The sequence below is a fragment of the Staurois parvus genome, unplaced genomic scaffold, assembly GCF_062004578.1.
Source record: "Staurois parvus isolate SC_StPar_1 unplaced genomic scaffold, SC_StPar_1.0 ptg000676l, whole genome shotgun sequence".
NCBI classification, from domain to species: Eukaryota; Metazoa; Chordata; class Amphibia; order Anura; family Ranidae; genus Staurois; species Staurois parvus.
The window spans coordinates 98,449-122,080 of NW_028318472.1; the positions used below are offsets into that span (position 1 = coordinate 98,449).

A 23,632-nucleotide genomic window follows, 5' to 3' on the forward strand; every position below is an offset into this window, starting at 1 on the left:
TACATAAGAGGGGATATGATCTCCATGTATAACACATAAGGGGGGATATGATCTCCATGTATAATACATACGGGGGGATATGATCTCCATGTATAGTACATAAGGGGGGATATGATCTCCATGTATAATACATAAGGGGGGATATGATCTCCATGTATAATACATAAGGGGGGATATGATCTCCATGTATAATACATAAGGGGGGATATGATCTCCATGTATAATACATAAGGGGGGATATGATCTCCATGTACAATACATAAGGGGGGATATGATCTCCATATACAATACATAAGGGGGGGATATGATCTCCATGTATAATACATAAGGGGGGATATGATCTCCATGTATAATACATAAGGGGGATATGATCTCCATGTATAATACATAAGGGGGGATATGATCTCCATGTATAATACATAAGGGGGATATGATCTCCATGTATAATACATAAGGGGGGGATATGATCTCCATGTATAATACATAAGGGGGGATATGATCACCATGTATAATACATAAGGGGGATATGATCTCCATGTATAATACATAAGGGGGGATATGATCTCCATGTGTAATACATAAGGGGGATATGATCTCCATGTATAATACATATGGGGGGATATGATCACCATGTATAATACATACGGGGGGATATGATCTCCATGTATAATACATAAGGGGGGATATGATCTCCATGTATAATACATAAGGGGGGATATGATCTCCATATACAATACATAAGGGGGGATATGATCTCCATATACAATACATAAGGGGGGGGATATGATCTCCATGTATAATACATAAGGGGGGATATGATCTCCATGTATAATACATAAGGGGGATATGATCTCCATGTACAATACATAAGGGGGGATATGATCTCCATATACAATACATAAGGGGGGGATATGATCACCATGTATAATACATAAGGGGGGATATGATCTCCATGTATAATACATAAGGGGGATATGATCTCCATGTATAATACATAAGGGGGGGATATGATCTCCATGTATAATACATAAGGGGGGATATGATCACCATGTATAATACATAAGGGGGATATGATCTCCATGTATAATACATAAGGGGGATATGATCACCATGTATAATACATATGGGGGGATATGATCTCCATGTATAATACATAAGGGGGGATATGATCTCCATGTATAATACATAAGGGGGGATATGATCTCCATGTATAATACATAAGGGGGATATGATCACCATGTATAATACATATGGGGGGATATGATCTCCATGTATAATACATAAGGGGGGATATGATCTCCATGTATAATACATAAGGGGGGATATGATCACCATGTATAATACATAAGGGGGATATGATCTCCATGTATAATACATAAGGGGGGATATGATCTCCATGTATAATACATAAGGGGGGATATGATCTCCATGTATAATACATATGGGGGGATATGATCACCATGTATAATACATATGGGGGGATATGATCTCCATGTATAATACATAAGGGGGGATATGATCTCCATGTATAATACATAAGGGGGGATATGATCTTCATGTATAATACATAAGGGGGGATATGATCTCCATGTATAATACATAAGGGGGGGATATGATCTCAATGTATAATACATAAGGGGGGGATATTATCTCCATGTATAATACATAAGGGGGGGATATGATCTCAATGTATAATACATAAGGGGGGGATATGATCTCAATGTATAATACATCAGTGGTTCATATAGTGCACTTAGTGTAGAGTTATTCACCCTGAGGTCATCACAGAGGACAAGGGGGCGCTCTTTATGTCTGGAGGAAAAGAGATTTAATCTCCAAACACGGAAAGGTTTCTTCACAGTAAGAGCTGTGAGAATGTGGAATAGACTCCCTCAAGAGTTGGTTGTGGCCAGCTCAGCGGATTGCTGTAGGAAAGTCCTGGATCCTTTCTTGGATACACAGAATATAACTGGATATAACATTTATAGGTAAAGTTGATCCAGGGAATATCCGATTGCCTCTCTGGGGATCAGGAAGGAATCTTCCCCTGCAGGAGCCAATTGGATCGTGCTTTGCTGTTTTTTTTCCTTCCTCTGGATTAACTGTGGGTGTAGGATTATAACTTTTTTTTTTGGTTGAACTGGATGGACTTTTGTCTTTTTTCAGCCAGACTAACTATGTAACTATGTAATGAAAATGGAAATGTTCAGTTTAAAAATGTCATTAGCATGTCGAGGAGGGAAAGGAAGGACCAGAAAAGGGAAACAATAGGCAGATTAAACCTCAGCTTGAGATATTTTGCACATACAGTACACATTGGTATGTTTTCCTTCATTTCAGCTTCAATAAAGGTTGCGGTTTGCTTGTTTCCAGATGGATTTTAATAATGGAAGCTCTGGTTTAAATATACTAAATAAACAAATACTTAAAATATTATTAAGACCACCCATGCTTTAAAGAAAACATATTTATCCAATTTTAAGTGAAGGATTTAACTCTCCACTTGATCAAGCAGCATTTCCCAAATATAAGAATGACAGAAGTCCATCTTGGCTACCAAAGTTCATTCATCCAGTTATAAGTGAGAAATGTTATAAAGTATAATTGATATACATTATACAGAAAAACTATACAGTGAGAAACAGGGGCGGACTGACAACTCATGGGGCCCTCGGGCAATAGGGGATCATGGGGCCCCTGTGTTCTTGCCCAAACTCAAAAAGCCTACAAAAAAGGTACCAGGGGCATCTCATGGGGCCCCTTACTGACCCCGGGCCCTCGGGCAGTGCCCGAGTTTCCAAATGGTCAGTCCGCCTCTGGTGAGAAAGTACTGTATTTGGAGGGTCATTTCAGATGACCTGATATCTTTCTTCTCTGCAAATGATTTTAAAGCACCCTGCAATTGCTATAGATGCAGAATTATCATCACTGAGAACAGGAAATCTGGGTGGTGGGTGGTCAGTCCTTGCCCAGTTCAGACAAATGAATGTATAATACATAAGGGGGGATATGATCTCCATGTATAATACATAAGGGGGATATGATCTCCATGTATAATACATAAGGGGGGATATGATCTCCATGTATAATACATAAGGGGGGGATATGATCTCCATGTATAATACATAAGGGGGGATGTGATCTCCATGTATAATACATAAGGGGGGATATGATCTCCATGTATAATACATAAGGGGGGATATGATCTCCATGTATAATACATAAGGGGGATATGATCTCCATGTATAATACATAAGGGGGATATGATCTCCATGTATAATACATAAGGGGGGATATGATCTCCATGTATAATACATAAGGGGGGATATGATCTCCATGTATAATACATAAGGGGGGATAGGATCACCATGTATAATACATAAGGGGGGATATGATCTCCATGTATAAATACATAAGGGGGGATATGATCTCCATGTATAAATACATAAGGGGGGATATGATCTCCATGTATAATACATAAGGGGGGATATCATCTCCATGCATAATACATAAGGGGGGATATGATCTCCATGTATAATACATAAGGGGGGATATGATCTCCATGTATAATACATAAGGGGGGATATGATCTCCATGCATAATACATAAGGGGGGATATAATCTCCATGTATAATACATAAGGGGGGGATATGATCTCCATGTATAAATACATAAGGGGGGATATGATCACCATGTATAATACATAAGGGGGGATATGATCTCCATGTATAAATACATAAGGGGGGATATGATCTCCATGTATAAATACATAAGGGGGGATATGATCACCATGTATAATACATAAGGGGGGATATGATCTCCATGTATAATACATAAGGGGGGATATGATCTCCATGTATAATACATAAGGGGGGATATGATCTCCATGTATAATACATAAGGGGGGATATGATCTCCATGTGTAAATACATCAGTGGCTCATATAGTGACCTCGGTGTAGTTATTCACCCTGAGGTCATCACAGAGGACAAGGGGGCGCTCTTTACGTCTGGAGGAAAAGAGAGTTAATCTCCAAATACGGAAAGGTTTCTTCACAGTGAGAGCTGTGAGAATGTGGAATAGAGTTGGTTGTGGCCAGCTCAGTGGATTGCTGTAGGAAAGGTTCATGTAATGCTATATGAAGACGTCATCAAAAACTGCAATCATTGAGACAGTGCCTCTAGGAGCACATAATCATTGTAATGGGTTCAAGCTGAAGCAAAAAAAGAATTCTGATAAATAGGTTGGCCTCCCCTCTGATGATGTGCTATGCACGAAAGGCCTAAGGAGGAGCCAACAGAGCGTGACGTCACAGCCGCCGGAGCCATGAGGAAGCCCGGCGGCCATCTTAACTAGGAGGGAGGGAGCCCTGTATCCAGGCAGAGCACCCATGAATCCTTAAGGGAACCTCTGGACCTAGCAGTTTCACTACAAATCTCCCAAGACTGGATGACCAAGCCATAGATGGAAGCTCACACATTCATTCCGCCTACCTAAGAGATCCTGGTGGTTATTGATTATATGCGCATTATCCATGTGCGTCTGGTGAGTGTGCAATTCTATTATTGGTTCTCGCCACAAGCCTGTCTGGGAAATCTGCTATAGAAGTGGATCATCATAATTATATATTATAGAAACTATTTATCTTTTGGAGATATATTTACTATATACATCTTATTATCATTTATTACCTTTTTTACTGCACTTTATTTATTTGGCTATTTTATAAGATTTTCTGTCATTACGTTTTAGTGCCTTAGCTGCTGATATAAGAGTGCTCACTTTTATATATTATATTGCTAAATTATTTTAAAGCACCCTGCAATTGCTATAGATGCAGAATTATCATCACTGAGAACAGGAAATCTGGGTGGTCGGTGGTCAGTCCTTGCCCAGTTCAGACAAAGGTCCATGTAATGCTATATGAAGACATCATCAAAAACTGCAATAATTGAGACAGTGCCTCCAGGAGCACATAATCATTGTAATGGGCTCAAGCTGGAGCAAAAGAAGAATTCTGGTAATATTCCAAGAAGGTACATGTAACTTCTGCTAGAAGGCATAGAAGAAGGGAGGTGTCTATTCATGGACCCAAAAATGACCAGGAAAGTTTCTAGCAGGCATCCAAACAAGGATCAGGATGCTCCTCATTAGAGATGAGCGAAGTATTCAAAAATTCGATTCGGCTGATTCGGCAAATTTCAGGAAGAAATTCGATTCGATGCGAATTTATTCGCTACGAAGATGACTTATAAAAAGGGTTTCTAGGCTTCAGAGAGCCTTTAAATTAGTGCAGAACACTGTACCTTTAATTTAAATGCCCTTGGAGATGAGGAAGGAGAAAGAGAAGGAGAAGGAGAAGGATGAGAAGAAGGAGAAGGAGAAGGATGAGAAGAAGGAGAAGGATGAGAAGAAGGAGAAGGATGAGAAGAAGGAGAAGGAGAAGGAGAAGGATGAGAAGAATGAGAAGGAGAAGGATGAGAAGATGGAGAAGGAGAAGGATGAGAAGAAGGAGAAGGAGAAGGATGAGAAGAAGGAGAAGGAGAAGGATGAGAAGAAGGAGAAGGATGAGAAGAAGGAGAAGGAGAAGGATGAGAAGAAGGAGAAGGATGAGAAGAAGGAGAAGGATGAGAAGAAGGAGAAGGATGAGAAGAAGGATGAGAAGAAGGAGAAGGAGAAGGATGAGGAGAAGGAGAAGGATGAGAAGAAGGAGAAGGATGAGAAGAAGGAGAAGGATGAGAAGAAGGAGAAGGATGAGAAGAAGGAGAAGGAGAAGCAGAAGGAGAAGGATGAGAAGAAGGAGAAGGAGAAGGATGAGAAGAAGGAGAAGGAGAAGGATGAGAAGAAGGAGAAGGATGAGAAGAAGGAGAAGGATGAGAAGAAGGAGAAGGAGAAGCAGAAGGAGAAGGATGAGAAGAAGAAGGATGAGAAGATGGAGAAGGAGAAAGATGAGAAGAAGGATGAGAAGAAGGAGAAGGAGAAGGATGAGAAGAAGGAGAAGGATGAGAAGAAGGAGAAGGATGAGAAGAAGGAGAAGGATGAGAAGAAGGAGAAGGAGAAGGATGAGAAGGAGAAGGATGAGAAGAAGGAGAAGGATGAGAAGAAGGAGAAGGAGAAGGATGAGAAGAAGGAGAAGGATGAGAAGAAGGAGAAGGATGAGAAGAAGGATGAGAAGAAGGAGAAGGATGAGAAGAAGGACAGTTCTGTGACAGTTTCTGTCTATTTCTGACAGTTCTGGGACACTCACTCCATACAGCGGTTGAAACATTGTATCTATTTGTTTCCATAAATGGATCCATTTATGGAAACAAATAGATACAATGTTTCAACCGCTGTATGGAGGGAATGTCATAGAACTGTCAGAAATAGACTATTTCTGACAGTTCTGGGACATTCACTCCATACAGCGGTTGAAACATTGTATCTATTTGTTTCCATAAATGGATCCATTTATGGAAACAAATAGATACAATGTTTCAACCGCTGTATGGAGTGAGTGTCCCAGAACTGTCAGAAATAGATTATTTCTGACAGTTCTGGGACATTCACTCCATACAGTGGTTTCAACCGCTGTATGGAGGGAATGTCATAGAACTGTCAGAAATAGACGATTTCTGACAGTTCTGGGACATTCACTCCATACAGCGGTTGAAACATTGTATCTATTTTTTTCCATAAATGACATTCTGCAAATACACTTAGAGGAGCGCTGCAGATACACTTTTTGCCGGCTTGGAATTAATCTTATTTTCATCCTACTTCTTCTTCTTCTTCATCCTCATCCTCAGAAGAAGAAGAAGAGGATGAGGATGAGGATGAAGAAGAAGAAGAAGAAGAAGTAGGATGAAAATAAGAATAATTCCAAGCCGGCAAAAAGTGTATGTGCAGAGTTCCTCTATTTCTGACAGTTCTCTGACAGCTTCTTCACATGTACAGCGGTTGAAACATCTGTATCCTAAATGGAAACTAATAGATACAATGTTTCAACCGCTAAACATGTGTTCCTTCTGTCAGAGAACTGTCAGAAATAGCGGAGCTCACTGCAGGGACACTTTTGCCGGCTGATTGGGAAATATTCGATTCGCGCACCCGAAGTAGGCAAAATTTCGGATTCGACGCGAATCGAATATTTCCTGAAATTCGACTCGAATTCCGGTTCGCCTGGTTCGATTCGCTCATCTCTACTCCTCATGGAAACCCCAAGAAGGACCAGGCAGGCTTCTAATAGGAACCCCAAGAAGGACCAAGCATGCTCCTCATGGGAACCTTAAGAAGGACCAGACAAACTCCTTGTAGAAACCTGAAGAAGGAACAGGCAGGCTCCTAATAGGAGCCCCAAGAAAGTCTAGGCATTCTCCTCATGGGAGCCTCAAGATGAACTAGACAGGCTCCTTGTAGGAACCCATAGAAGGAACAGGAAGGCTCCTGATAGGGACCCCAAGGAGGTCCAAGCAGGCCCCTGATAAAAAAAACTCCAAGAAGGACTAGACATGCTCTTTGTAGAAATCAGAAGAAGGAACAGATAGGATCCTGGTAGGAACCCCAAAAAGGACCAGACAGATTCCTTGTAGGAACCCCACGTAGTACCAGACAGGTTACTTGTAGGAACCCCAAAAAGGACCAGACAGATTCCTGACGGGAACTCTAAAAAGGACAGGCAGGCTTCCGGTAGGAACCGCAAGGAGAACCAGGCAGGCTTCTAAACAGAACAGGCAGGCTTCTAGCGGGAACCCCTAGAAAAACAAGGCAAGCTCCTTATGATAACCTCGAGAAAGAATTGAAAGTAAGTCTACCGGGTCTAACAATTATTGGTTAGTTTTGGGCACTTTTTTTTTTTAAAACCTAACTCCTCAGCTCAGTGATGCCATTGTTTCTGTCTCTCAGTCATGCTACACACTTTGTTTTGTATGAAATTGTCATCTTTTATCTCATATGTGTCACTTTTAAGGAGAACAGACAGTGTGTGGACATGTGTTAAGGAAATAAAGAAAAAAAAAAAACACAATATTTTCTGTGGCAGGTTACCAAATGATTCAGACAGTGTGTGCTCGCCGCGAGCTTCTGCTTCCTCATCTTCATCGTACTCATCATCAAATATCTGGGGGAACTCATCTCGCAGCAGGGTCACTTGAGGAAGAGAGTTTTCCACAGGGCGCTGCCCACCTCCTGTACCTTGTAAGGCTGGGAAAAAAGGAAAGCACTATGAGCAAAGAGTAAACACCGAGAAGAGAATGCTGTCCTAGAATCTTGTATGCAAGGAATTTCCTTCTATTTAATCTGAGTTAAAGCAGGCCTTCACTCATACAAAACACTTTTCATGTTTTTTACACTTCACCCCACCACCATTCCTGCCTAGACAAGAATGACATCCTCTCCACACCTGAAGCCTCCTGAGATATGAACCTCACATATCCCAGGACACATCCGCTTCATCATATTGGCTGTAGGAAGGTGGACCTGGTGGTATGTTATCAGGGGGCCAGCTGCCTGAAGCAGGAAGTGACCACCAACCATTGGCCACTGGACTCCCCAACAGATCTATCACACAGGCCCCCCTATCAGATCTATCACATGGGCAGCCAAATGGTCAACTGAAGAAGCTCCATTGGCAGTCTGACAAAGCTGCTGCTACTTATGAGGCAGTAACTTAACCTTGACAGCCAGCAAGCAAAAGTGCTGTTAGTGGTAGGATCTCTGTGTAAGAAGCTTGCAACAGAGTCATATAAATGATTTGCTTAAGAAAACTGTATACAATGAGGCGTAATGCCAAGCCCCCTACAAAACTGATTTGCGGTTTACATATACATCAAAGCAGAATTAAATTCTTTCTGAAAACCTACCCTACACAATTGCAGCATACTGTACATCCATTACATCCATAGGAGTGAAGTCCTTCAAAACATTTACCTTGCAGAGTTATCTCCATATTTTAGGTAGGTGGCATCTCTTACCAGCCACGTTATTAGGTACACCTGTTCAACTGTTTGGTAACACAAGTTGCTAATCAGCCAATCACATGGCAGCAACCAGGCCCGGACTGGCTATAGGGCTCATCGGGCATTTGCCTGGTGGGCTGGCTGGATAGGAGAGGCAGCACATAGAGAAACTGGGCCATGCATTTCCCAGTTCCTCTACATGGAGCCCGGCCACCTCTCCTATTAATCTCCTGCATGCGGTCGGCTCCTGTATACTCCCCCTGTGGCCAATCTCTCTCTGTGATTCTCCTGTTGCTCTCCTTTCTTTCTTTTCCTTCTATACATTTCTCTTTATTTCTCTCTCTCTCTCTGTGTCTCCTGTTTTTCTCCTCCCTTCCTTTCTTTCCCTCCTTCTATACATCTCTCTTTCTTTCTCTCTCTCTGTCTCCTGTTTCCCTCCTTCCTTATTTATTTACTTATTTCCCTCCTTCCTTATTTCCCTCCTTCTATACATCGCTCTTTCTTCTCTCTCTATCACAGTCTCATTTCCCTCCTTCCTACTTTCCCTCCCTTTTTCTTTCTTTCCCTCCTATACATCTCTCTTTCTTTCTCTCCCTCTGTCTCCTGTTTCCCTCCTTACTTCCTTCTTTCCCTCCTTCTTTCTTTCCCTCCTTCTATACGTCTCTCTTTCTTTCCTTCCCTCTTTCCTTCTTTCCCTCCTTCCTTCTTTTCCTCCTTTCCCTTTCTCTCCTTCCTTCTTTCCCTCTTTCTTTTTCTCCTTCTATACATCTCTCTTTCTCTCTCTCTGCCTCCTGTTTCCCTCCTTCCTTCTTTCCCTCTTTCTTTCTTTCCCTCCTTCTATACGTCTCTCTTTCTCTGCCTCCTGTTTCTCACCTTCCTTCTTTCTCTTCTTATTTGCCCTCTTCCTTCTTTCCCTCGTTCCTTCCTCCTTTCCCTCCATCTATACATCTCTCTTTCTTTCTCTCTCTCTCACTGTCTCCTGTTTCCTTCTTTCTTTCTTTCTTTCCCTCTTTCTCTCCTTCCCTCTTTCCCTCCTTCCTGCTTTCCCTCTTTTCCTCCTTACTTATTTCCCTCTTTCTCCCCTTCCTTCTCTCCTTCCTTCTTTCTCTCCTTCCTTCTTTCCCTCATTCTTTCTTTCCCTCCCTCTATACATATCTCTCTCTCTCTGCCTCCTGTTTCCCTCCTTCCTTATTTCTTTCCCTCCTTTCTTTTCTTTTCTTTTCTTTTCTTCTGTATGTCTTTTTCTTCTCGTTTTCTCTCTCTCCTTCCTTTCTTTCTTTCTTTCTTTCTTTCTTTCTTTCTTTCTTTCTTTCTTTCTTTCTTTCTTTCTTTCTTTCTTTCTTTCCTTCCCTCTCTCCTTCCTTTCTTTCTTTCTTTCCCTCTCTCCTTCCTTTCTTTCTTTCCCTCTCTCCTTCCTTTCTTCTCTCCTACAAAAAATTGTAAAACAATAATAAAATATAAAATTGTAAAACAAATTAAATAAAAAACTACTGACACTAGTGGCAGAGCTACCAGGGTCACAAAAGGTCGCTTTTGCGACCTGGCCCTGGGGTTCCGCCACTGGGCTCTGAGAAAAGGGTTTCTGGGCTTTGGGCTGCTCAGTCCAAAGTGCCCGGGTCTATTTTTTGTCCCAGTCCGGGTCTGGCAGCAACTCAATGCATTCAGACATCTAGATGAGGTGAAGACGACTTGCTGAAGTTCAAACCGAGCATCAGAATAGGGAAGAAAGGGGATTTAGGCGACTTTGAACTTGGCATGGTCATTGGTACCAGATGGGCTGGTCTGAGCATTTCAAAAACTGCTGATCTACTGGGATTTTTATGCACAACCATCTCTAGGGTTTACAGAGAATGGTCTGAAAAAGAGGAAATATCCAGTTGTGTGGACGAAAATGCTTGTAGATCTCAGAGGAGAATGGGCAGACTGGTTCAAGATGATAGAAAGGCAACAGTAACTCATGTCAATATGGACCAAAATCTCTGAGGAATGTTTCCAACACCTCATTGAATCTGTGCCATGAAGAATTAAGGCAGTTCTGAAGGCAAACGGGGGTCCAACCCGCTACAAGCAAGGTGTACCTAATAAGGTGGCTGGTGAGTGTATACCTGTGCATTTTTAGCGAGTCCTCCAATTTCCAGAAGCTTTGCCATGTTCTTCAGAGTGCCTTGCTAGGGTGATGTTGGCCTTCAACCTCCTTGTGATGTACTATCCTCTTTCAGCAACCCTATATGACTATTGACTACACATGTACAGCATGTTTGCTTACGTTGGCAGATAAGGGGATGGAGTAAGTAGGTACCAAGACACAACAAAGAAACCATCGGCTTAAGTTGGAGCAGGGGTAGTGTGGCCTTCATCACTATATGCAATGCAAATATTGGTCTATTGATCTGTTACCAGACATTTGGAGGACTTTAGTGATGGGGTTTGGAGTCATTTGCCTAGTGGGCGGGAGAGTTTACTTCCACTTTAAGTAAACCCATGAAACATGAAGCGTAAGTGTCCCTTACCGGTACATCCTTTGCCATCGGCGTCCAATCTGTAACCAGGATTACAGCTACAGACGGATGACCCAGGGAGGTTCTCGCACACTTGGCCGCATCCCCCATTGTTCGATAAACATTCATCCACATCTAAAGAGAAATGGAGGACAATCCATATGCACACAGTAATCCCAAACTGAATCCTTAATAATAATTGAAAAACAACGACTTTAATAACTGCATTTAACATTTTCCCATTACTGAATACAGGCCAGTTACCATCACAGCCACAGCCATCGAGGTTGAGCCGATATCCTGGATAGCAGCCGCACTCGTAGCCACCGACATAGTTGGAGCAAACTTGCTGACAGCAGGAGGCGCCGTTGGTGCACTCATCAACATCTATATTTAAAAGAAAATATGTTACTACTACTATTTGCTAATAGTAAGAGATTAGCATCACTGTGCCCTTACCACCGTATTATACTGTACATCACAATGGTATAGAATTTAGATTGAGAGGGTCTAGAGCAGTGGTCTCCACACTGTGGCCCAGATGCAGCCCTTTGCTTGCTTTTATCTGGCTCTTGGGTCAATAGTTCCTCCTCTGACACCAACAGTGAGGCCTAATTCCCCTCACTGACACCAACAAAGGGGCACAGTTCCTCCCAATGGCACAAATGATGGGGCACTATTCCTTCCAGTGATACCAATGATGGGGCACTATTCCTTCCAGTGATACCAATGATGGGGCACTATTCCTTCCCACTGACACCAATGGTGGGGCACTATTCCTCCCACTGATACCAATGATGGGGCACTATTCCTCCCACTGACACCAACAAAGGGGCACAGTTCCTCCCAATGGCACCAACGATGGGGCACTATTCCTTCCAGTGATACCAATGATGGGGCACTATTCCTTCCAGTGATACCAATGATGGGGCACTATTCCTCCCACTGATACCAATGATGGGGCACTATTCCTCCCACTGACACCAACAAAGGGGCACAGTTCCTCCCAATGGCACCAACGATGGGGCACTATTCCTTCCAGTGATACCAATGATGGGGCACTATTCCTTCCAGTGATACCAATGATGGGGCACTATTCCTCCCACTGACACCAATGATGGGGCACTATTCCTCCCACTGATACCAATGATGGGGCACTATTCCTCCACTGATACCAATGATGGGGCACTATTCCTCCCACTGATACCAATGATGGGGCACTATTCCTCCCACTGACACCAACAAAGGGGCACAGTTCCTCCCAATGGCACCAACGATGGGGCACTATTCCTTCCAGTGATACCAATGATGGGGCACTATTCCTTCCAGTGATACCAATGATGGGGCACTATTCCTCCCACTGATACCAATGATGGGGCACTATTCCTCCCACTGATACCAATGATGGGGCACTATTCCTCCACTGATACCAATGATGGGGCACTATTCCTCCCACTGATACCAATCATGGGGCACTATTCCTCCCACTGACACCAACAAAGGGGCACAGTTCCTTCCAATGGCACCAATGATGGGGCACAATTCCTTCCAGTGATACCAATGATGGGGCATGATGCGTCCCACCCAGTGACACCAGTGGCACAATTCCTCTTACTGACACTGAAGATTAATCATGGTTTACTCCCACGGATACCAGGACATTTCCTACTTCCTATGGCCACAGTCCAGCCCCTCTGAAGTACAGTAAACTGGCCTTTGTTTAGAAAGTTTGGAGACCCCTGGTCTAGAGCAATGGTTGTCAACTTACAAGGCAAATAGGGCTTCAAATGTCACCCTTGATATCACAAGGGCCACATACATTTATTTTATCTATTGCTACAAAAGACTTCCAAAGACTGAAGACTTACAAGAGGAGATGGTCACGGATTGAGCTCCAGGAGTTGTTCGGAGACTGTCAGAGACTGGGGACCATCCAGCAATCACAGCTCTTACAGACCCATTAAAAATCAAAAACTCCCACTGCTGTCTGAGGGGTCCAAGGTTAGGGTATGGATTTGGAGTAGAACCCCATGCAAAGGTTTTAAAAAAATGGCGTAGGGGTCCCCCCCAAAAAATTCATACCAGACCCCAGAGATTTTACAACTCCTAGTGTGCATGGAGCCTTAAAGTGTATGTAAAGGAAAACTTTTTTGCTTATTCATTGACTTCAACACTTCTGACACCTGCCCGACACGGACACAGTGGCGGACTGACAACTCATGGGGCCCCTGGGCAATAGGGGGATCATGGGGCCCCTGTGTCCTTGCCCAAACTCAAAAAAGCCTATGAAAAAAGTACCAAGGGCATCTCATGGGGCCCCCTACTGACCCCGGGCCCTCGGGCAGTGCCCGAGTTTCCAAATGGTCAGTCCGCCCCTACACGGACATGTAAAAAAAAGCACAGAGAGGCGCGATGGGAATCGCAAATTGCGGAGTTACAGGAGTAGCATGAGCAGCACAAATCTGATCTCACACAGCTTTTATTCTCGCTTGCAAAGCTACGCCGTAAACTCTGCCAATCATCACAGCTCACGGCTAAAACACTGGAGTCTGTAAAAGTTTACACAGCGGAAACTTCTTCTATCAGGAAATACTTTTGTCCAAAGATTTACCATGAGCTTCGAAATAGCTCAGGAGAAAAAAAAAAGTATAAAGCGTCTGTTAGTAGACGGTCTTCAGATCTTTTTATCTGGAAAAGTCTCCGGGGATTGTACTGGCTTAGCCGGCTTGAACTACGGCAGGCCAGCTCTGGTTAAATGGCTTCATGTAGCTTTATGGAAAGCAAGATTTTCTTTTTTCTTTTTTTGTTTTAGATTTCTACATGCTTAATCAGAAAGACATGAACATTATAATTCTGAATGAATATTTTATATACATACACTATATTACTAAAAGTATTGGTCGGCCGGCCTTTCCACGCACATGACCTTTAATGGCCCCCCAGTCTTAGTCCGTAGGGTTCAATATTGAGTTGGCCCCGCCCTTTCCACGCACATGACCTTTAATGGCCCCCCAGTCTTAGTCCGTAGGGTTCAATATTGAGTTGGCCCCGCCCTTTCCACACACATGACCTTTAATGGCCCCCCCAGTCTTAGTCCGTAGGGTTCAATATTGAGTTGGCTCCGCCCTTTGCAGCTATAACAGCTTCAACTCTTCTGGGAAGGCCGTCCACAAGGTTTAGGAGGGTGTCTATGGGAAGGTTGGACCATTCTTCCAGAAGCACATTTGTCAGGTCAGGCACTGATGTCGGGGGAGGAGGCCTGGCTCGTAGTCTCCGCTCTAATTCATCCCAACAGTGTTCTCTGGGGTTGAGGTCAGGACTCTGTGCAGGACAGTCAAGTTCCTCCACCCCAAACTGGCTCCTCCATGTCTTTATGGACCTTGCTTTGTGCACTGGTGGGCAGACATGTTGGAACAGGAAGGGACCATCCCCAAATTCTTCACACAAAGTTGGGAGCATGAAATTGTCGCCTTAAGAGCTCCCTTCACTGGAACTAGGGGGCCAAGCCCAACCCCTGAAAAACATCCCCACACCATAATCCCCCTCCACCAAACTTTACACTTGGCACAATGCAGTCAGGTAAGTACCGTTCTCCTAGCAGCTGCCAAACCCAGACACATCCATCGGATTGCCAGACAGAGAAATGTAATTGGTCACTCCACAGAACAAGTCTCCACTGCCCAGTGGCGGCGTGCTTTACACCACGGCATCCGACCATTTGCATTGCACTTGGTGATGGAAGGCTTGGATGCAGCTGCTCGGCCATGGAAACCCATTCCATGAAGCTCTCTACGCACTGTTGTTGGGCTCATCTGAAGGCCACACCAAGTTTGGAGGTCTTTAGCTATTGACTCTGCAGACAGTTGGCGACTTCTGCGCACCGTCCAGAGATGTACCGATACATTGTTGGCCATCAAATGGTCAAAGAACTCTACAAACTGGCGTGGTGCTCCCATCCTTTCAAAACGTTTGTAAACTCCTCTGTGGGTTCTAGCAAGACCCCACAGTTGCTGGTGAGCAGCCTCAAGGACCGTAACCCAACCATGATTGCGCTATAACCCATCTCCATAAGGCTCAGCGCTCCTACATCACTCTATGAAAGTAGGGATGAGAATGAATAGTATAAAAAAATACATTAATAATACATTTCTTTGCTCATTCTCTGGGTCAAAGCTTTACCACAACCCAACTTACCAATACAGGTTTTCCCATCAGAATCCAGATCCAACCCCTGCGGGCACAGACAATGAGGACCTGTACTGCTGTGACGACAGTCATGGGAGCATCCGCCATTGCTCATTTCACAGCTGTTGATTATCTCCATTTCTATTCCTGGGTTAGAAAAAGAGAAAAAAAATAAAACTAAGTATTGTAAAATAAATTCAGGCCACTTTCTTCCGGGAGGCAGATTTTACCCTTTAACATATTGGGCTGCTGTCCAAGCCCCTTCATTTGGCCGTTGGACTGCTTATCAGCTATATTTTATTTTATTCTTTTTTATTTTCTATTTCTTTTCTATTCTTTTATTTTCATTTCTGTTCTTTTATTTTCTATTCCATTTTATTCTATACTTTTATTTTCTATTCTATTTTACTTTATTTTTACTCTATGCTTTTCAATCCTAGTCTGTTTTATTCCATGCTTTTCAAAATTTCGGAAGGTGGTTATATTTTATTTTATTTTTCTTTTCTATTTCTATTCTATTCTATACGGTTTACTCTATTATGTAATTTTCTATTCTATTCTTTTCTATTCTATTCCTTTATCTATTATTCTATCTTATTTTATTTTTACTCTATGCTTTTCAATCCTAGTCTGTTTTATTCTATTGTTTTCAAAATTTCGGAAAGGTGGTTATATTTTATTTTATTCTTCTTTTCTATTTCTATTCTATTCTTTTCTATTCTATACGGCTTACTCTATTATGTAATTTTCTATTCTATTCTTTTCTATTATATTCCTTTATTTAATATTCTATCTTATTTTTTTTTTTACTCTATGCTTTTCTATCCTAGTCTGTTTTATTCTATTCTTTTCAAAATTTCGGAAGGTGGTTATATTTTATTTTATTCTTCTTTTCTATTTCTATTCTATTCTTTTCTATTCTATACGATTTACTCTATTATGTAATTTTCTATTCTATTCTTTTCTATTATATTCCTTTATTTAATATTCCATCTTTTTTTATTTTTACCCTATGCTTTTCTATCCTAGTCTGTTTTATTCTATTGTTTTCAAAATTTCGGAAAGGTGGTTATATTTTATTTTATTCTTCTTTTCTATTTCTATTCTTTTCTATTCTATACAGTTTACTCTATTATGTAATTTTCTATTCTTTTTTATTATATTCCTTTATTTATTATTATATCTTATTTTTACTCTATGCTTTTCTATCCTAGTCTGTTTTATTCTATTCTTTTCAAAATTTCGGAAGGCGATTATATTTTATTTTATTCTTTTCTATTTCTATTCTATTCTTTTCTATTCTATACGGTTTACTCTATTATGTAATTTTCTATTCTTTTCTATTATATTCCTTTATTTATTATTCCATCTTATTTTATTTTTACTCTGTGCTTTTCTGTCCTAGTCTGTTTTTTTCTATTCTTTTCAAAATTTCGGAAGGCGATTATATTTTATTTTATTCTTTTCTATTTCTATTCTATTCTTTTCTATTCTATACAGTTTACTCTATTATGTAATTTTCTATTCTATTCTTTTCTATTATATTCCTTTATTTATTTATTATTCTATCTTATTTTATTTTTACTCTATTCTATTCTTTTCAAAATTTCGGAAGGTGGTTATATTTTATTTTATTCTTCTTTTCTATTTCTATTCTTTTCTATTCTATATGGTTTACTCTATTATATAATTTTCTATTCTATTGTTTTCTATTCTATTCCTTTATTATTCTACTTCATTCTATTCTTTTATTTTCTGTTCTATTCTATTATTTTCTATTGCATTCTTGTTTTCAAATTCATTTTCGTTTTTGGATTCAAATCAATTCAATTAGAATTTCAAAAGAAATTTTGCTTAATAATTTTGGATTAGTTTTAATGTGTTTCTGTTGTAATTTGTACTTTGATACATCCGAATCTCCAGATAACCAAAAATTTGTCCAAATTTCATTTCGGAATGAAACAAACCACACATGATCACAATATCAGAGAACGCTTTGCATTCATTGAGTTAATGCAAAGTGTTCTCTAAATGGAGCCCATGCTGATCAAGTGATCTCCTGTGTCCAATAAGCAGCAGGGCAGCCATTTGGCGCCAGACCAGGAAGCCAATGGCAATCGCTGTAGTAGCGGTGCCTATTACACGGACTTCCAGCTTCCACGGGGATCCCACATGTACGGCACATACATGCTTCCTTTAGTCTAAGCTGGATCAACGTAACCAAGCTAATTAGTCCATACATAAACTAAGGTTACGGGCAGCACAGTGGCTAAGTGGTTAGCACATCCACCTGGCAGTACTAGAGTCATTGGTTCAAATCCCAACCACGGCACCACACGCCTGGAGTTTGCATGTTCTCCCTGTGCCTGAGGGGGTTTCCTCCAGGTACTCTGGTTTCCTCCCACACTCCAAAGACATGCTGGTAGGTTAATTGGCTCCTGTCTAAATTGTCCCTAGTATGTGTATGTATGAATGTGAGTTAGGGACCTTAGATTGTACGCCCCTTGAGGGTGAGGGACCTTAGATTGTACGCCCCTTGAGGGTGAGGGACCTTAGATTGTACACCCCTTGAGGGTTAGGGACTGATGTGAATGTACAATATATATGTAAAGCATTGTGTAAACTGACAGGTATACAAGTACCTGTAATAAATAAGGTTACCAGATTTTCAAAATAAAATTTGGTAACACCCATTTGTAGCCAAACCCATAAAAAATGCCCACAAAATCACACCCTTATTTTAGTGCATCCTAAAAAAAAAGAAATTGCAAATATTTGGAATAAGAGACAAAGTATAAAGACAAAAGGCCTTGGTCACCAAGACTTGGTGTGTAGGGGGCTGCAATGAATTGTGGGTTAAATAAAACCTGAGCCAACTCTGCTCTGAGTCAAGGGTGTGTAAAGGTCAGCCTCTGAGGACTGCTGGGGAGGTAAAAACTTCAATCAGTGTTTCGCCATCCAATGACAATGCCAAGGATGCTTGTTTCCAGGGGACAGACCCTTCAAAATATGGGCTGTCCCCAACAAAGAGGGATAAATGGTAACCATAACCAAACTTCAGCATTAAGAATGTATATTACAAGAAGATTTGTGATGGCAGTGAGATACGCATGGAACCAATGTCTCCCTATGGGGTGAGGTATTCAAGTAGCATATTGTAGCCATTAATCGCACGCATTCAGTGTGTTGTATGATCATGTGTGATTAATACTGTATGCTACTAGTGTACTCATGTAGCTCACACCATAGGGAGCTTTGTTTTTTCCATCTGATTGTGTTCATTATGCTGAGACTTTACTGACAAGTTTGTTCAGAGTTCCAATTTAGAAAAATAATATATATTTTTTTTAAATGTTTACATTTTCAGATTTTTAAATAAAAAGATGTACATTAATTAATTAAAAACGAACTTAATTAAAAAATGAATTACAACATGCTACTTGTGTCCTCGTGTAACTCACACCACAGGAAGCATTTTTTTTCCATCTGATTAAACTCATCATGCTGAGAATTTACTGGAAAAATGTGTCTAGAGTTCCAATTAAAACATTTTTGATTTTCTTTTAAATTTTTACATTTTTAAGTAAAAGTGAATTAAACAAATTAACAATGAGCTTACTTACAAATGAATTACAACATGCTACTTGTGTCCTTGTGTAACTCACACCACAGGAAGCATTATTTTTCCATCTGATTGAACTCATCATGCTAAGAATTTACCGGCAAATGTACCCAGAGTTCCAAATAGGAAAAAAAAATATTTTTTTACGTTTCAAAATAACAGTTAATTAAGTTAAACATCAACTTAATTAAAAATTAAATTACAACAGCAGTAGGGTCGTTGGTTCAAATCCCAACGATGGCACCACCTGCCTGGAGTTTGCATGTTCTCCCTGTGCCTGTGTGGGTTTCCTCCGGGTATTCCGGTTTCCTCCCACCCTCCAAAGACATGCTGGTAGGTGAATTGGCTCCTGTCTAAATTGTCCCTAGTATGTGTATGTAAGAATGTGAGTTAGGGACCTTAGATTGTATGCTCCTCGGGGGCGGGGACTGATGTGAATGTACAATATATATGTAAAGCGCGGCGTAAAGTGACGGCGCTATATAAGTACCTGTAATAAATAAATATATAATGCAACATGCTACTTGTGTCCTTGTGTAACTCACACCACAGGAAGCATTTTTTTCCATCAGATTGAACACCTCAATGCTGAGAATTTACTGACCAATTTATCTATAGTTCCAAATAAAACATTTAAATTTTTTTTTATTACATTTTAAGTAAAAGTTATTTAAATTGATAAAAAATTAAGTTTATTAAAATTTAATTACAACTTGCTACTTGTGTCCTCGTGTGACACACACCATAGGAAGCAATGTTTTCCATTTGATTGAACTCATCATGCTGAGAATTTACTGGCGTATTTATCTAGAGTTCCAATTAAAAAAAAATAAAAAAATAAAAATAAAAAAAATAAAAATAAATATATATATATATATATATATATATATACACACAGTGAGGAACAGAAGTATTTGAACACCCTGTCTCAATCCAGAGCACTAAGTGTCATCTCTGTCTGCGTCCTCATTTCTGATATGTTTTCATGACACCAAGAGAGAAATGATGATTGGGAGGGACCTCCAGCAGATTGACAGCCTCCGCTCTGTTCCTGTGTGCTGTGTAAAAGGGGGGGGGCAGGTCCTTTCCCTCCAATCAGCTCTCAGAGCTCTCCTCACTGATGTAACTTCAGCTCCCCACCCCCTGATTTTTAGAGCTGAGAGATCCTGTGTAAATTCTGTACTTTTCATGAATGTAGGGGAAGGGCGGATATAGATAAACAGGTATAACTTATGTAGGAGGATTTGTTTCATATTTGTGTATCCCCTGAGGACAGTCACCTCACTGGGTATATGTAATGGTTTACAACCAATTTAAGTTTCAATTGTTCACTTTTAATTAGTATAGTTAACTTTTATTTTAAATGTAAAGAAATAAAAATACATTTTATATATATATACAGTGAGGAACAGAAGTATTTGAACCCCCTGCGATTTTGCAAGTTCTCCCACTTAGAAATCATGGAGGGGTCTGACATTCACATTGTAGGTGCATTCCCACTCTGAGAGACAGAATTAAAAAAAAAAATTCAGGAAATCCCATTGTATGATTTGGAAAGAATGTATTTGTCTTGCACTGCTGAACATAGGTATTTGAACACCTAAGAAACAGCAAGAATTCTGGCTCTCAAAGACCTGTCACTGCGCCTTTAAAAAGTCCACCTCTACTCCACTCATTAATCTAACTTAGTAGCACCTGTCTGAGCTCTTTAAAGACACCTGTCCACCCCACAGTCAGTCAGACGCCTACTACTACCATGGGCAAGACCAAAGAGCTGTCAAAAAACACCAGAGATAAAATTATGGACCTCCACAAGGCTGGAAAGGGCTACGGGGCAATTGCCAAGCAGCTTGGTGAAAATAGATCAACTGTTGGAGCAATTGTTAGAAAATGGAAGAGGCTAAAGATGACTGTCAGTCTGCCTCGGACTGGGGCTCCATGCAAGATGTCACCTCGTGGGGTATCACTGATGATAAGAAAGGTGAGGAATCAGCCCAGAACTACAAGGGAGGAGCTAGTCAATGACATGAAGAGAGCTGGGACCACAGTTTCAAAGGTCACTGTCGGTAGAACACTACACCGTCATGGTTTCAAATCATGCATTGCACGGGAGGTTCCCCTGCTCAAGTCATCACATGTCCAAGCCTGTCTGAGGTTTGCCAATGACCATCTGGATGATCCAGAGGAGGCATGGGGGAAAGTCATGTGGTCAGATGAGACCAAAGTAGAACTTTTTGGTCTAAACTTCACTCGTCGTGTTTGGAGGAAAAAGAAGGATGAGTTGCATCCCAAGAACACCATCCCTACTGTGAAGCATGGGGGTGGTAACATCATGCTTTGGGGGTGCTTTTCTGCGAAGGGGACAGGACGACTGCACTGTATTAAGGAGAGGATGAATGGGGCCATTTATTGTGAGATTTTCAGCAACAACCTCCTTCCCTCAGTCAGAGCATTGAAGATGGGTCGTGGCTGGGTCTTCCAACATGACAACGACCCGAAGCACACAGCCAGGAGAACCAAGGAGTGGCTCCGTAAGAAGCATATGAAGGTTCTGGAGTGGCCTAGCCAGTCTCCAGACCTAAATCCAATAGAACATCTTTGGAGGGAGCTGAAACTCCGTGTTGCTCAGCGACAGCCCCGAAACCTGACAGATCTAGAGGAGATCTGTGTGGAGGAGTCGGCCAAAATCCCTGTTGCAGTGCAAACCTGGTCAGGAACTACAGGAAACGTCTAACCTCTGTAATTGCAGACAAAGGCTTCTGTACCAAATATTAACACAGATCTTCTCAGGTGTTCAAATACTTCTGTTCAGCAGTGCAAGACAAATACATTCTTTACAAATCATACAATGGGATTTCCTGAATTTTTTTTTAAATTCTGTCTCTCAGAGTGGGAATGCACCTACAATGTGAATGTCAGACCCCTCCATGATGGAGAAGTGGGAGAACTTGCAAAATCGCAGGGTGTTCAAATACTTCTGTTCCTCACTGTATATATATATATATATCAGGGGCGGACTGACAACTCATGGGGCCCTTGGGCAATAGGGGATCATGGGGACCCTGTGTCCTTGCCCAAACTCAAAAAAGCCTATGAAAAAGGTACCAGGGGCATCTCATGGGGCCCCCTACTGACCCCGGGCCCTCGGGCAGTGCCCGAGTTTCCAAATGGTCAGTCCGCCCCTGATATATATATATATATAATTTATTTTTATTTCTTTACATTTAAAATAAAAGTTAACTATACTAAGTAAAAGTGAACAATTAAAACTTAAATTGGTTGTAAACCATTACATATACCCAGTGAGGTGACTGTCCTCAGGGGATACACAAATATGAAACAAATCCTCCTACATAAGTTATACCTGTTTATCTATATCCGCCCTTCCCCTGCATTCATGAAAAGTACAGAATTTACACAGGATCTTTCAGCTCTAAAAATCATTGGGTGGGGAGCTGAAGTTACATCAGTGAGGAGAGCTCTGAGAGCTGATTGGAGGGAAAGGACCTGCCCCGGGACCCCAGGACCCCCCCCCTTTACACAGCACACAGGAACAGAGCGGAGGCTGTCAATCTGCTGGAGGTCCCTCCCAATCATCATTTCTCTCTTGGTGTCATGAAAACATATCAGAAATGAGGACGCAGACAGAGATGACACTTAGTGCTCTGGATTGAGACAAGTGCACACTATAGAGGGATAGACTTCGTTCATATTTCATGCCCGAGGTTTACAACCACTTTCATTTGAAAAAAAAAAACTTAAAAAAAAACCTGAAAAATTAAGATTTGTTTTTTTTTTATTTAATTTTAAAATATCTTCAAACTCAAATACAATTGGACAGCAAGAAAACAGAATAAGAAACTTTGTGCTTTTCTGGCAGACAAACACTAAATATTTCACAGCCAAAGGAGCAGATTTTTTGCAGATGTTGAAGACAGCAGAGCGAGCGTTTGAGCCCCCCCATGGAACACTTACTGTAGCACTGCTTTTTATCAACTCCAAGCTCGTACCCGGGACTGCAACCGCAGTGGAAGGAGCCGCGAGTATTGAGACAGCTGTGCGCACACATGGCCTGCCCCGTCATGCACTCATTAATGTCTTTAAAAAAAAGAAAAGGGGAGAGATTATTCAACGTGAGAACGGGGTGATGGCGCTCCGTAACAATTCAGCCAAAAATAATATTCTCCTGGATAGAAAGAAAAATATAAAAAAAGTTTAATTTGTAAATGCTTTTACTGCAGTCTGCAAGGGCTTATTAGGATCTGGCTGAGACAATTACAATTCAACTTGTGGCATGAAGATCTAATTAATACCGTCGGTGTGAAATGGACTGGCAGAGACGGCGGCAGCGGAAATATGGAAATTAGGACGGCCACCTTAATAGGATTGCA

General features: G+C 41.3%; 1 protein-coding gene across 2 annotated transcripts in view; it reads right to left on the bottom strand.

The window, feature by feature from the left end:
• MEGF6 (multiple EGF like domains 6) overlaps positions 1-23,632 on the bottom strand; it is a 529,814-nt gene that overhangs the window by 86,207 nt on the left and 419,975 nt on the right. For both annotated transcript variants that reach the window (XM_089652234.1, XM_089652235.1), the window contains 5 exons: positions 23,217-23,339; positions 15,629-15,766; positions 11,699-11,821; positions 11,447-11,569; positions 8,026-8,181 (listed from right to left, as the gene is read on the bottom strand). In XM_089652234.1, the coding sequence (XP_089508360.1) occupies positions 8,026-8,181; positions 11,447-11,569; positions 11,699-11,821; positions 15,629-15,766; positions 23,217-23,339 (663 nt within the window). The remainder of the gene's footprint in view (positions 1-8,025; positions 8,182-11,446; positions 11,570-11,698; positions 11,822-15,628; positions 15,767-23,216; positions 23,340-23,632) is intronic.